Genomic DNA, 15,728 nt, shown 5'->3' with positions numbered 1-15,728 from the left:
CGACGATTTTTTCCCTCAGAATCCTTGATGTTTTCTTGTAGTGTGTACGTGCAACATGAAATGACATCTCTGGCTACACTCATGATAGAAACTACTGCACACTTTCGAGCAAGCTGAGCATGTAACTAGATAAGGAGATTCTATCTCTAGAGTAAGTGGATGTGGATGTATGGCATGATATACTCTACGAGCAAGATTTGCGCATGTTTAATGGAGGATGTAATAAATAGGCATGACGCAAGCTTTACAAGATTTGTATCGTCATAAGCTCTATCATCAGTCTCCTCATTCAGTTTAAGATGATGGTGTTCATGACTGAAGTGCCTAATCATTCCATCACTTAACCGCACGAACGGCTCAAGTTCTTCTTCTTCTATCTCTTCTGGCTCTCCCTCAAGCTCCTTCCCATCCCACACATTTTTTCCCGTCGCACATCTTGAATGAACAACATAAGAGCAACCATCCTTGTTACAAGAATATCCTCCATAGTCGACGTTAATCTTTTAACGACAGATGCTACAAACCCAATCTCCCACGTCAAAAGAAGGTGTAAAAGAGATGCGGTGTTCATGACGAGATATCCGTATGACCCATGGCAGATCGATACACCTTTTATGAACTACAAAGTCACAAGAAGGACATATGTAGATCGGACACCTTGAATGATCCAACACACAAACGTTACAATTTTTGGTAACCTGTCTAGGAAACAAGGTGAGTGTATGCTCATGCCTCTTTGGATGCTTTATAGAAAAGAGCGGTAGCTTACTCACGCAAGCAAGATTTATAGCAACATCACAACTTGGACAGCAGTAAAACAACCTGTTGAGAGGATCTTCACAACAAAAGCATTTCCTAGCTTTTACATCATTGTCACACCCGACAAATTAATATGAGATTATGTTTTGGATGAAGAGGGTGTTTGATTGGTGGATTCTTGTAAGGCTCTTCGTGGCTATTACCATAGCATTTCCCGAAGTAGACGTACCTGGTTACTCCTACTTGAAGAAATCTGTTGAACGTTTTGATGTCAGCTTCGCGTTTTTTTTCTTTGGGATGTGATGATTTCTTTATGAGATGAAATTTTCCTTCTCTAATTGTGACCAGAGAGAGAAACGTATGTGTTATGAAAGAAATAATGTGAATCAACGGGGTGTGTGATCTGAGTTTATCTTACCAGCTATGCCTCCTTTATATATTTCCTTAATTATTTTGGTCAGCAAAACATATAAACAAAGTCGTGAATCACGCTGCAAACGTATATTTTAAAACTGTTATACGGACAGCTCAAGATAGTCATGTGGTAGTAGTATTATTTATTACTTATAAAATTCAAGACAGCAAATAACTTTAACGGTCTTGTTGTAACTCGATGCAGTTTTTCTTATATTACCCCCTATACTGAAGACAGTTAACAAGTATAGTTTTCAACTTTTCTATATTGTCCCTTAAATATGTTCATTGACAAATTTTAAATTCATAAAAGTCGTAATACTAATCAACATACATTTGTTTCTACGGTACTTATCCCACGTAATCATCTAGTTTGTAAGTACCATACCAGTATACTGTTATTGTTAATCATAAGTTAATAATACATACGAAGAAAATGTGAAAACCTGACTATACATAGTAAAGTTCCGTGAGTTTGCCGTTAATTTTATCGAAAGGTTTTGATTGAATACAATGTTATTACGATCCAAGTTTCACTGTCTGATCCACCACCTTCGAGTTCAATTTGAAGCAATTTGATTCTGATTCATAAGCAAATCTTACTAGTAAGAAAATGGTAGCAACTAATGAAGAAGCTGAAGTAAAATGCTCAAAATGTAAACATGGTAACAAAAAACTTACAGATGGGCTGGTGAAGATGATCAACTGTTTATCTTCAGTGGAAACTAAGAGGTTAGTATTGTCTATGTTCAGAGCCATAGCTGTTATATTTTGCCCTTTACCAAGCTTCATCACATGGAATACCTACACAAGAAGAAGAGTTACTTGTTTGTTAGTCAAAGTTCTCTTTCAACAACATCAAGAGCCATCTATGGTCTTGAATAATATAGTAATACGGTCCTGAGCATAGCCAAGTAAAACATTAGCATTAGACCTAAAATTTTCCGAATTAATATATATAAATATCCCACATTCTTTAAAAAAATGTTACTAAAACTCTACTAAATCGTTTGAAGTTCCAAAATTTCAAGGCCGGTCCTGATAATACCTTGAGAGTGTATAAGTTGAGGAAGCATATTGATGGAGATGGAACGTCCAGTATGTTAATTGCATTGTCTCCACTTGATGAATCTTCTTCACCAGTGTAGGATAACGAGTTCACGCCGACCACAATGTTTTGACCATCCATGGACAGTTCCATGCAGCTTATAGTACAAGAGGAAGGAAGTTTCGCTTTTGAAATAAGAACACCATTGATGGTGAACGTGCTGATAGAACGATCTGATCTACTCCAAACCACTAAAACTCCACCAGAAGAGATGCAAAGAACATGAGCCTTGACGCCAACAATCCGTCTTATTAGTCGACCTTTCCTTATGGAATGCACTAGAACATCTGTTGACTCAGTGGAAGAAACAACTATTCCATGATCTGAGCTAACACAGCAACATGTTACTTCTCTTAAGTGGCCATGGAGCACTTGTATAGGCCCTTCAATGCGACGCTTTTTGGCTTTGTTCATCAAGGTGTTGCTTGCGGAGGAAGGTGTCTCAGAGGTTTTTGTCTGTTGGGACTCACTTGTCTGAGAAGTGAGTCCCTTGTGAAACCTCCACATCAAAAGAGTTGTATCTCTTGAACCTGTTACAAGGAAGTTGCTGTCTGGAGACAGCGCCAGACATGTTACAGGAGAACAGTGACCAAAAGCTGTTTCTAGTGTTTTGGCTCCATCAGATGAGACTAGCTTGATGCTATTATCCACATGTCCACCTATAACATAGAATTTTATTAAAGGCAAATCTCCGAAATAACACATTTTATAAGTTTATTCTAAAAAATTCACAAAATATCACTCATTTGGCATGAAAAATACTAAATTACTCTAATTCCTAAATTATACCAAACTGTAAATCCTAGATACTAAACCATAAAACCTAAAGATAAAACAATGTTTACCATTGTTAACAATGAATATTACGAAAAGAGCGAACATATCTTGTGGACGCCCTAAAGCACTCTCGGTATCATTATAAACTTTTTATAAATTCTACTTGTGGAAATTTTCCTCCAGTGTGCTAATTTTGTCATATAAACAGGATTTAGTGTTATCCAGAGTATTTCTCTTTTATTAATCACCAAACCTTCACAACATAGATCATAACCGTTAAAAACTGCTTACCAGTGATAATCTCTCCATCGCTTGTAATAGCAGTCACCGAAGAACTTCTGATTCCTGATGAACCATAAGCCTGTGCTTGTGGATACTCAGAATCACCCTTGAACATGCGTATCAACGTTACACCAGTTGAAGCCTCCTTAGCGTGATGAAAGATGAAAGGTGTACTCTGACCATCGGGAGTGTTTGGTTGCCACTTGTGCTGTGCAATATGTGCTGCAGGACCATTCATGTCAACGACCACAACGTTATCAGAAGATGCCTTGATTGCTGCTGCTGGTAAGTTGCAGTGTTCTGGTGCTGTAACTGGATACGGTTTTATCTCCTTTGGGTTCCTAAATATTGTCTGAACAAGAAAGTGTTTGTCAGATTCATCTCTTGTAACTCAGAACCTCATAACATAACCATGTTACCTGCATATGAAGGACATCTTTAAGAGGCATTCTTTTGATGTGAGGAACAGTCAAAAGCTGGAACGGTGTTTGCCCTAGGTAAGCTATCTTGTCTTGAGTAGCTTGTTGTTGTACCTTCAACAAGTATCCAACAGGCAAGTCAAGGAGACAGAGTAGTACCAAACCAAGAGCAACTTCATCAGTGCAACCAAAGATAACTTACAAGATCCTTGATCTTGTCAATATCAACAGTCCCTTCGTACGTAGTATAGAAGAAAACATTATTTGACATTATAGCTTCTTTACCACGTTGCTTATACCTAAAATGAATAAGTTGATAATTATAAAAAGCAAGACCGAAACTTTGTCTACACTTGTTTTCAATGTCCAAGAAAGAGTTATGCGGTAATTAAATGCTTTATAGAGGACTAGTTACACCGTAACTAAATGCTTGATGAGGACTATCTGACTATGCGTATTATTTGGAGTATAGGTGTTAACCATTGTTTTTAAAACTGGACCGCCTAGCGAACCGGAAATTTTTTGGGTCATGGGTCATTGTGGTTCGACCGGGTTCGATCGGGTTCGATCGGGTTTATTTAGATTAAACTAAATTTAATGATATTTTATAAATAATATGCATATTCTTAAAAAAAATAGATCATATCAAATAAAATGTTTAAATAGCCATAATGTGTTGAAAAACTTAAAAATAACAATTAAAATCTAAAATCAATATGAAAATTACATTTATACTTAATTCGCATATCTTATCACTATAAATCTTCATCATCTTTTTAAAAAAAATTATATACACATTAGCTAAAAGTTATATTTTGAAATACAAATTTCACAATGTTTCAATTATTTAAATCTTCAAAACAAGCGATCATGAAATAAAATTAAAACAAAGTGAGAAGTAGACAAATAAAATATCTTGACGTGAATATTAAACTTTGTGAATCTTATACTTTATGAATTGTAGAGACGACAAAAGAAAAAGACGAGAGACGATACTATATTAATCTTTAATAAATCTTATTTTTACTTTAAAAGGAAGAAAAATTAATTGTTTCATTAACAAAATTTTGGCTTATTTACGAACGGGGTTTGGCTGGTTCATTGGATCGCCGGTTCCCGAGTTTTTGACGGTTTGATAGGGGTTTTTAACTGGTTGGATTTTAGTTGGGTTTTAACATTAACCCAACCCGGATTATTTCCGGTTCATGGTTCAACCCGGTCCGACCACCGGTTCGGTCCGAGTTTAAAAACACTGGTGTTAACAAATTTTTAATTTATTTTATATATATTTTATATTTATATAAGATATTTTAGTGTTTGGATTTATAAAATTATTGTGATAAATTATCAAAATTAGATATACAAAAAAAAAAAAAATTAGACAAATTTATGGATTTGTACTTAAACTTATTGTTACACTAAATGAGATCAATTTGAACATTATTGACATTATAGCTTCCTTACCACGCTGCTTATAGCTATATGAATAAGTTGAGAAGTGTAGAAAGCAATTAACATGGCTATATGAATAAGTTGAGAAGTGTAGAAACTTACCCAAAAATGAGATCAATCCATTCATGCAAATGTGCAGAGACATGCTCACTCTCAAGAGCCATTCGTTGCTTGTGTACAAAGTCAACAGGGGTTTTAGCCCAAGGAGGAAGGTTTACAGTACCAAGCTTTGTATGATTCTCGTTGGTCAACACCTCGGGAAGGTAAAACAACTCTGGAACCTACAAAACAAAGTGAGGTGTCATGAACATGGCTACACTCTTTCACTTGCAAAGAAGAGAAACTTACCAGCTCCTTTACATTCTCCATATCTTGTAGAACTCCTTTCCATGTGGCTGCAATGTCTGAAAACATTCGGTCTGCAAGATCGAACTTTCCACCGAGCAGTTGTATTGAGAGTGTTGTAAGAGGTTCAACTCTAGCTAAATAATTTAACACCTACCACATGAGATAAACAACAAGATAAACCAAATGCATGGAGCATCTTAACAATGTATCATACAACAGATAACCTACTGCTCCAGCACTTGAGTAATGTGAACCATAATGGAACTTGGGGATTACTGGATCTTCAAAGTTTGTATATTGTTCTTGAAACTTTTTAAGCCGCTCTGGGTTCAATGCACCAATAGGCTGAACATAATCAGACTCACATTAATTTTTTTTTAAAGCTTAATGAACCATTACATACAGGCATAGAGCCAAAACTACAAGTAGTGCCACCTTTGAAAGATCTCTAAAGCTAGATGGATTTGAAAGGTCCAGGATTTCTGATGTATAGTCAGACAGAATCCATGGGAAAACAGGATACTGCAAAGGAAGAAGATGATATCAAAAAGCTTCACATAAGTTAAAGCATTCTCACTTCAACAAGATTTTTACCTGAGTGATATCATTATAACTACGCCCAGCCAACGTGTTGAGCTGCATTAAGTACTCAAAGTTGCTGATCTGCAAGTTATCCAATATAAAGGTTTACTCCAGATGGTTGTTCAAAAAAAAAAAAAAAAAAAAAGGTTTACTCCAGATGTTATTAAAGGGGGAAAATGAAATAGCATACCTCCCATCTAGACCATCGTTCCATTAACTGAGTTCTTCTCAAAAGCTGTTCTGGCCTCTACAAAGGAAACGAATTATGTAACTTTTACAGCACATAGAGAATACTTAAGGTGTACAAAAACACACAAACCTGAGTTGTCAGGTAAATATTGTTTAAATGAGGAGGCCTTGCTTGAACTATAGTTCTATATGCATTAGTTTTTCCCTCAGTGTTCTATGTGTTCATCAGAGTTCAGAAAAATACTTTCGTTAGAGAAGGTAAGAAGATAAATATAATCAAACAGAGAGAGAGTTCTTGAGATACCCCAAAATCAAATAAGAAGTTTGAGCGATCGACCATGAATAGTTCCAAAGCACTCTTTCTCAGTTGATATCTGTATATTCAAGTAGTATATAATCTTTTTTTGGAGCACAGTAGTAGTACATAATCTTCTTTGCTTTTTAACATGAAAATTTCATAATAGCCATTTTTATCATCTCATAATAAAATAGAGTAAATAGTGAGCTAGGTATAGAGACAAACACTGATGATGAAACTTTACCTCCGGGTATAAATCTGATGAAGAGAAGACATCAACCAACTACGATCTCTTTCTTGGTCTTCTGAACCTTCTGACTTACCATCTACATCTTGGCATTCACTCATGTCAACAAGAAAATTTATTCTCCTTGTTGTAATCTGAAAAAGGCAGAAGACAACCATCAGACATACAAGGAAACAGGAGACAAAATGGTATGTTAGTTGAGCATATATACCTGAAAGGTTCCTTTCACAACCCTTAGTGGTCGGACCATAGAAGAGGAAATTTCAAGAACAATCCTTTCATCAAGTTCCTTGAGAACCACTTCTCTAGAATTCTGAACCACATCTTGGTCACTCAATGGTCGAGGATCACTGATTCCACTTGACAGTTCTATTGCATCCTCAAGTGAGCCAGACATCCTCTCTTCATTTTTCCCTTCGTGTTCAAGATCATTTGCATCTTTATATTCATCATCTTCATACATTATCTCCTTTGGTATTGCTTCAACAGCAAGAAAAGGTGCATTTAATGCAGAATCCAAGTTTGCTGCTGCCTCAGGATGATCACTACCAGTGTAGTTCCTTCTTAAACACTGTCTCATCCTTAAAGAACTTTCCATAGAATCAAGTTTCCAGAACACCTGCACATGTACATCACTGAGAAAATCCTCAACATGTTCCAAATTTAGACCAAAGACATTGTGGCTTACGTGTTTAGGACTGCATAAATGGTCTCCAAAGGGTCCAAAGAAGCATCTCATCTCTACTAAGTAACGTACTAGTTTGCGCCATCCACGTACTCCCATGCACAAGCGGTTCCTCATTATTTTATCATCTCGTTTACGCCTATCAATCTAGTGAGTAGTGGATTAGAGTGTATAGTGAGAAAATCAACAAAGTGTGACAAAGGAAGAAATAAAACCTCAGATCTCTGCATGTTACGTGCTAAGGCAAAGCTTGCAACAAGCACAGCAATAAACTTGTAAGACAAGGCATTAAAATCTTTTCCATAAACTGATTTTGTATCAACTGGCTGAAGACATTCCATCCACGCTACTCCCATAGCTTCAGAGACGTTCCATCTCTGTAAACGCTCCATATCACTTATAGTCCTCCTCTGACCAGATGTGGCCATTGCAACAGCACTTAGACCTCTCCCGGTACCAATCTTGGCACTCCTTTCAAGATCACGTGCAGCAGCCAGAGCAGCCGCTTTTGCAGCCGCCTTACCTCTTGGTGTACCTGGTGTGTCATCTTTGGGAGCCTGCAAGGGCTTCTGGAAGCTGGAGAAGCTCTGAAGTTTAGCACTCTTACGCTCAAGCAATGATGTGTCTCGCCTAAGAGATGGAGGTGCTGGAGGTGGAGGCGCTTCCCAACCAGCTGCTCCTGCGGCTACCATGGCCAGTGCCATTGCAGAAGGAGGTGATGCAAAGGCAACTGCCCACTCCGGAGAGATCATAGAAAGAGCCGCCTAGGATACAAAGAAACAACAGGACAGTTCAATAACACACAACAAACATGAAACAAATCTTATGGTAATAGATAATAAAACCTCAATGGGGAGTGCATCAGCAGCCAAAGCACGATCATCAACAACAAGAGGATTCAAACCATCAGCAGTGGAAAGTTCATGAATGCCAGCCAAAAGAGGTCGCCACCTTCTGAGAATTGCAACAAATGGTGGTAATATTGCCTCTAGGTACTGCTTACGTAGTGGCCTTTTGTCTCTGCTTACAGCATGCCATACCTGCAACATACTTGGTATCAGAAAGTGAAAAATAAAAATACAAAATGAGCATCAAGATTCACACAAAAAAGATAGTGAAAAAAGTGGAGAACTAACCTCAGAGTATAGAACACATGTAGTAACCAATACTCTCTGCCTCTTTGAATCAGATATTGGCATGTTTAGAACAGGAGATAGCACACTGCAGATCAAAAGACAAGACACTTCTCTAGATATACTATTGAGTAATAGCAAGCAGAAGAAGATGACAAATACTCTCTCTGTTTCAAATTAGATGTTGTTTAAGGTCTTTTCACAATGATTAAGAAAATAATTAAAAGTTCAATTTTACTCTTATTTAATTACTAAAGTTTTATTGTATTTATTGTTTTAAAAAATTTAATTAGGGACAAAAGAGATAAATTAATGTAAAAATTGCATTGAAATAACAAAAAGAAAAACTTATTTGCACCGAAAATTTTATTCTACAACAACAGATAATTTGAAATGGAGGGAGTATGCTTTACCTCCACAATAATGCTGATGGTGAGATCTGAGGACTGATATTTAATGGTCCACTAGAGGAACCATCTTCAGAACTTAAGTTTTTCATCAAGAGACTATCTTCACCATGGTCTTCTTCCCTCAAAGACAAGAGCACCATTCTAAGCATGCATAAGAAAGGCTGATCACTATCCAGCAACTGGTAGAGAGATGACACCCCTCCCATCCCAGTGCCAGATCCTCCACCAATTCCTAACCCACCTCCAAGTCCAGACTCATCAAGCAGCAAAGCTTGAAGCATGGAAACTGATTTTTTAACCAAAGGAAGTTCAATCCAGTTTCCATGAGCATCTTTCTGTAAAGAACATTTCCAAGACTCCCAACCACTTCCACCACCACCAAAACAAGTTGTTTTAGGAGGTAGTCCAACACCATACCACAATCTACTCCTGTACTTCCAACCCTCAGCCAAGTCCATTGTACAGCTTCCATATGAAACAAAGGCGCATGAAACAGATTCATAAGGCTCAGCTGCTGCTGCAGCAGCAAGACGCTCCATTACTGCTGTAGATATCTGGCCACTTGCATCAGCCATTGAAGCAAGAATCTGAAGAAAAAGTAAAGTAACAATAAGCGTCCTTAACAGATAATGGTTGAGTAATATATCCACTTACATCTAGATGGACCCCTCCTGAATCACTGGACACTGAAGCACGGCTGCTAGAAACCTCTGATGATTCTCCTACAGTTGTCAATGTGTGTGGACGGTTGTTAATGGGATAAACAAGAGAGAGAGGGGATGGAGAAACATCAACTGCGTTTGCAGCACAGTTCTGCTTGCTTTGTAGTCGTAAATGATCTTCCACAAGCATCAAAATCACAATTGTGTTTTCGACGAGAAACACTGAAAGCTGAGCAGCGTTTTCTACTCCAGCCTTTGCTTCTTTTGGTGCTAGACTCTCTGCTGCGACACCAGCTGATGCTTCAGCGATAACTTGAGTCTATTGAGGGGGAAAGAACAATGTGTAGGTTAGGCTATAGCAGTCACATAGTGTAACAAGACAGGTGAAAACACAAGAAGTTACCTGAGCTTGTAGTTCTGTGGCAGCAAAGTCTAGCAACCCACCAAGAAGCCTTCTTTTGAAAATTGGTAGTGATTCCTCACGCCTGCCAAAGTTAAGTGAACAAAACATGTAAAAAAAAATTGAATAGAACACATGTATCTCTCAAAGTACATAAGAAGAAGCAATGCATTACAGAAAAAAAATGCATAACAATGTGGTGTATGAAACTACCTAATGCGTTTCTCTCCAGTGCTAGACCCACCAACAATAGAGAGCCACTCTGCACAATGAGTTGTAGCCTCAATATCCTGTAAAAAGAATTAGAAACAATTAAGCTTGAAAAAATGTGAAAATGATATAATCTGGTTAGAGGCGGTCATAGACATAGCGAGATGAAACATTCGTCTGTAGCCCGCAAGATCTTAGTGGTTAATATATATATATATATATTTATTAGGTCCCCAAATGATTAAGAAAAATATGTACTTAGTAATTGTTTCAAGCCCCATGAATTTTAAGGCCGCCCCTGAATCTGGTAGAGAGCTGAAACAAATAAATTTACCTTCCAGCCATCCTTTTGGCGCATTGAATGTTCCAACATTATGATCAAGAAGTTATGAATTAGATCTTCCACCTCAGCAGAGCCAGGTGAAGCAGATTGTTTACCTGCATCTCTCTGTATGTGTACACAAAATAGTCAGCATATAAAGAGACCTTGCTGGTATATGCTTCAATCAATCATGGAGGGAAACTTTAAAAGTGTTGAGGTTGGAGTCATACCTCATAGTTTGAGATCAAAGTCTCCAAGATCCACTCAGGCCACTCATCCATTTTTGTCAGACTGCTTCTGTTTTCCGGATGGCTACAAGCCAAAAATAGAAGATCCTAACATAGAAAGAGTGAGTTCAGAAAGAGACAAAACTAACTTCACAAAGGTGTCTTTAGCTATGACATTCATACCTGAAGTGCTCGCTTTTGTAGAGCCTTAGATGCAAATGGCAGAGAACGCAGGAGGATTAACAGAAGCTGAGGGTGTTCAAAGCGATGACCTGAATCATAAATGTTCACGCCATCCTCAGTTGATGAAGCATTAACCTGCAAGCAAATGATCATTACAGGTTAGCCAGATGATAGCATGACAAACGAGACCAAACATGACTACATACCGAGGTCCCAAGCAAAGTTGTGTAGACATTCTCAGTCATCAACCTATTTGGAGCTGCTTGAAATGCTTTCAACAATGCAAATAGAAGCAATGATACTTTATCATCAAACATTGTTCCACCAGTTTCATGAATCCCATGACCTATGAGGTTACTCATGACATCAGACTTGGAACCGAGAGAGAATTTCAAATGCCCTTTTGAAATCAATGCACCAATCAATCTAATGATCCCAACCACAACGCGGTCACTATCGTCAACATTGTTTCTTGCATTGTTCCTTGTGTTGTTACTAAATGGGGTTTCAGAAACAGATGATGTTCTGTCATCATTCATGGAGACGGAGATGGTAACTGAGTCACTATCATGAGCATGACTGTCTTGTGGAACTGAATCCAACTTCTTTAACAAACCAGACTCATTGTGCTGACTCTGTTCACTAGGAGTAGTAGCCACAGATTCTACAATGTTGTCATCACCCATTTTCGCTTCTCTCTGCAGAAGAACAAGAAGTGTTTCTATCCCACTTGATGTTATAAACACCTCTGCAAATGTCTGAGCCTTTGCAGTATTTGGCTGTACAACCAACCTGAACATGAGATGCAATACCCTTGCAACCTAAAACAGATGTAACAATTGAACAATATTAAAATATCTGATACATGACATATGTTTGATAGTTAATGTAACATGATACCTGATTTGGCTGTGGACTATCAACTATGAAGCCAAGTAATCTATGAACATCAGCAGAAGCAAAGGAAGAAGATGCTGCTCCCATTAGAAGTTCAATAATCACCAAAAGCTCATCAACCAATGCATTAATTTCCCCCATTGGTCGCACATCCCCATCTAGAGAAAAAGTGTTGACAGAGTCTTTCTCTTGAACCGTCCAGTAACATCTCCTACATCCATCAAGAAGTATCTGAATAGCATCAGCATTTCTCATAGCTTCTGCTTCGGTGAACACCATATCTTGAAGTGATGACAAGAGATTCTTCTGAAGTCTGTGATGGCACACACTCCATATCTTCAGGTCCAATAGTAGTGTCCGGAAGAGCTGCACTTTGAGTGCATGGTTGATCTTTTGAGATTGACAAACCGAGACAATGGCAGCAACTAGTTCATCATTTTCTACTCTAAGGGATGCAAGTGAGTGAAGAAGGTGGCCAAGGATGGTGGCTAGAATCTCAGGGCCTCTAGTACGAGACAGCTCTTCATTGTTCCCAGGATGTTGAATAGCAACTGAGATGATTCTAAAGATAGGTGCAGCAAGAGCGTATGTAGGAAGATTACTAGAAGATGGCTCAAGAGTATCTTTACACACATTGTTAACTGTTAGAGGAAGCAAAGACATTGGTCCTCCATAAGCTAAGGCCCAAAAAGACTCCACTGCCTTCATTCTTGTTGCAACCTGGACTTGTCCAATCACTTCAGCTGGTCGTCTTAAAGTACCTTAACCAAAACAAAAACAAATAACATATATTTTTCAAGACTATAGGAACACCAGATGTTTCACCCGTGTTCATGCACAGATATAAATATGTTAGTATAGACTATAAATAGAACCAAGAGGGCATACCTGCTGCTCCAGGTAGAGAAGCATCTGGACAGAACCGTCCACTAAGTAGACATGGGTGGTAAAGTAAGTGAATGTACACTCCAAGCTCTGAATCCAAAAGACAGCTTTCCTCTGCCGCATTACGGACATGGTCATTTGTAGCTAACCATGGAAGACCAGCCCCATTGCCAAAACAAGGCAAAACATCACCACCTCTTGATGCTAATCTTGTCATTCTTTCAGGACCAATGGGTTCTTTAAATATGTACACTGGTCCCATCTCAGCAAACAAAGCACACTGACGCCGACGACGGTCAGCAGATGCAGGAGGAGGAGGGTTTGATCCAATGCAACAAGAAGAAAGTGGTTTAGATATACGAGGAAACTCAAAGGGAAGAGTCTCATACAAGGAACCGTCAATGTAGAGACGCAGTTCACTCTCTGAGTTCCCTAAAAGTCCTTGGTTGCATGTATGTTCAAGACCAATGAAGTACCAACACTGAGGCTTAAAAGCATGTGTGAAATGAAGTGAAGCTTTGTTTCCTTTACCACTACTACTCTCAACTACTAAGAACTGTGCATAGAAGTACACTTCGATTCCTTGGTTATTATCAGGAGTCAAGAAGCTGAACAGACCTGTACCTTCACCAGCATGTACATTAGCAGCAGCCGATGTCTTTCCTGATTTGGCAGCTGAAGCTGCAGCAATGGCGGCTGCTGCGGTTGAAGCGTTTAGTGTGTCAGCAAAGGATTCAATATAAATCCAAGTTGCAAATGCATAGCCGTTAGTGAAAGGCCAACGAGTTTCTCCTGGACCAAGTAGCCCTGAGCTTTCACCAACGAACTCAAAGCTACATGAAGGTCCTCTTGATTCGTTCCCATTCATTGTCTTCTCCAAAGCATCCATTAAAGGGCTTGACCACACTGTTGGAAGAGATGTTTTAATAACATGAAGCCATGTATGCAAGTCTTCAACACTAAGTGAGTGTCCAGCTAAGTGTTGTATACAGTGCAACAAAGCTGATGCATTCCATTTCATATCACCGTCCTTGGCAAGTATCTCCTCTACTGATCTCAAGAGAACACTTAACAGTCCAGCCATCGAGCACATAGCCCTGTTCCTCGTGCAAGAACGTAAGATAGCAAGCAAGCCACGCACCATGCGTGTCCTAGGAGACATGAAGACAACACTGTCACCAGAACAAGGAAGGTTAGGGATAAGCTCGCCAGATACAATGGCGGCACGAGAGTTCAACATCACACTAGGTGGATTACTATCTTCATCCTCTTCAAAGCTCTCAACTCCACCCATTGTAGCGAGAAGAGAGTCAATAACAAGGAAAGCAATAGTCTCTGCATCATCATCTCCAGACCCAAAACTTTCAGCACCGGTGACAATGTTCTTTAGCTTGTCTAAGCTTTCAAGCTTGCCCATGATGGCAGAATCAACTAGATGGAGCAACTCTGGAGAAACGTTTTGCATTGTATCCTTTGGTTTGGGTCTATGTGGGGACTGAACCAGAGGATCTAGACTCGTTGATGAAAGAGATGTTTCCTCTTTTAGAGAACCTTGTTCGAAATTGTCATCGTCAACTAAACTAATCCCTTGTAGATCCTCATGATCATGAGCGTGTTCATCAGGAATAAAACTAGGGTTCCCTATATCAAAATTGTTCTCTACCACAGGCTTATCAGCAACATTGAGGGTTTTTTCTTCGTCTTCTTCCATATTAAACAGCTTATACAGATATCCCACTCACGACCTGTTTAAGATCCATAAAGAAAATCACATGTTTAGCAATTTAAGACACCAAAAGATTAACAGGTAATGGAAAATGCGCACTAACGTAGGGAGCAAGGAAACGAATATGTAAAATATAAATATTAGGGCACAGCAGGACAGAACAAAACTCCATCCAGTTGATGGTTTCACTTCCGACAACAAGAAAGCGACAGAACTTTCAAACACGAGATCTGTCTACAATGGTCGGGAAAATGTTGAAACACAAAAACGATTGGGAATTAGCAACTGAGATTATCCGGCTAACCTATTCACTGCCTTTCTTGTAAAATCGGATCTGATCGGAGATGGAAAGGAACGACGACGGGAGAGGAGTAGCAATGATCGGAGAAAGGTGAGCGCGAGAAAGAGGGACTGATGTTTGATTTAGCAATTTCATATACGATGGTAAATTTCCTTCTTCCTCGGTCTCTGCTCTTGACCAGTCAAATCTCCTATATATTAATATTAATTGAAAATCATTTGAAAAATTAGAACCTTAATTAAAAAAAAATCTCAAATCTTAGGTGACACTCTAAATGCTTTCTAAATTCAATTTCAAAGAATTCTAGAGCATCTAATATAAAATATAGTTTAATCTAATGGTGTCACGTTATTCCATAATTATATAACAATAGAGAACATTATATTAACCTAAAATATAGGAAGTGTTTTACATAAAAGCTACGAAATTACCTAATATGATTAACATATATATGACAATTAATGACTATGAATAATACAGATTTGATAACAATTTTTTGCATCTTTCTTAATTTTTATTTAATTTTAATTATTAAAAAAATTAAACAATCACATTAACCATATAATTAAAAAAATAGATTTTTTTCTTATATGTTATATTTTGAATTTTTTAAAATGACTTTAAATTACAAAAATAAGGAAACCTTATATGTTATATATTTTTTTAAAACGACATTAAAATACAAAAATGAGGACACCTTATATGTTATATTTTTCTTATATGTTATATTTTGATTTTTTTTTTTTAAAACGATTTTAAATTACAAAAAATGTAAGTTTTCCTTAAGTATACGACTAAGAACATTAAAATGA

At 38.0% G+C, this 15,728-nt stretch overlaps 1 protein-coding gene and 1 pseudogene across 1 annotated transcript; both read right to left on the bottom strand.

Moving 5' to 3' along the window:
* The window catches only part of LOC106338504, a 2,001-nt pseudogene extending 701 nt beyond the window's left edge, over positions 1-1,300 (bottom strand).
* Positions 1,301-1,624: 324 nt separating this feature from the next.
* LOC106341766 (BEACH domain-containing protein lvsC) lies at positions 1,625-14,994 on the bottom strand. The gene is made up of 31 exons (XM_013780481.1): positions 14,920-14,994; positions 12,893-14,634; positions 12,008-12,765; positions 11,314-11,928; positions 11,108-11,242; positions 10,928-11,032; positions 10,710-10,823; positions 10,379-10,455; positions 10,169-10,250; positions 9,758-10,084; positions 9,107-9,690; positions 8,697-8,781; positions 8,406-8,600; positions 7,776-8,324; positions 7,564-7,707; positions 7,087-7,494; positions 6,873-7,009; positions 6,635-6,704; positions 6,461-6,544; positions 6,332-6,388; positions 6,154-6,222; positions 5,995-6,081; positions 5,788-5,904; positions 5,560-5,709; positions 5,314-5,492; positions 3,962-4,058; positions 3,760-3,873; positions 3,350-3,692; positions 2,222-2,940; positions 1,855-1,977; positions 1,625-1,754 (listed from the first exon to the last, which is right to left on the bottom strand). The coding sequence occupies exons 2-31, from the start codon at positions 14,598-14,600 to the stop codon at positions 1,734-1,736; spliced, it is 8,253 nt and encodes a 2,750-aa protein (XP_013635935.1). The 5' UTR covers positions 14,601-14,634; positions 14,920-14,994; the 3' UTR covers positions 1,625-1,733.
* Between the last annotated feature and the right edge of the window lie 734 nt (positions 14,995-15,728).

Source organism: Brassica oleracea, chromosome C4 (assembly GCF_000695525.1).
Source record: "Brassica oleracea var. oleracea cultivar TO1000 chromosome C4, BOL, whole genome shotgun sequence".
NCBI classification, from domain to species: Eukaryota; Viridiplantae; Streptophyta; class Magnoliopsida; order Brassicales; family Brassicaceae; genus Brassica; species Brassica oleracea.
Note: the sequence above shows the minus strand (reverse complement) of the source record. Positions and strands in the feature narration are given on the sequence as shown.

What these genes read in the sequence shown, in the direction of transcription:
- LOC106341766 (XM_013780481.1), bottom strand. Translation starts at nt 14,600, where the DNA reads ATGGAAGAAGACGAAGAAAAAACCCTCAATGTTGCTGATAAGCCTGTG. An exon ending in TACAAAAGCGAGCACTTCAG is followed by an intron (nt 11,033 to 11,107) that starts GTATGAATGTCA and finishes TTTCTATGTTAG; the next exon opens with GATCTTCTATTTTTGGCTTG. An exon ending in CCACAGAACTACAAGCTCAG is followed by an intron (nt 10,085 to 10,168) that starts GTAACTTCTTGT and finishes CCCCCTCAATAG; the next exon opens with ACTCAAGTTATCGCTGAAGC.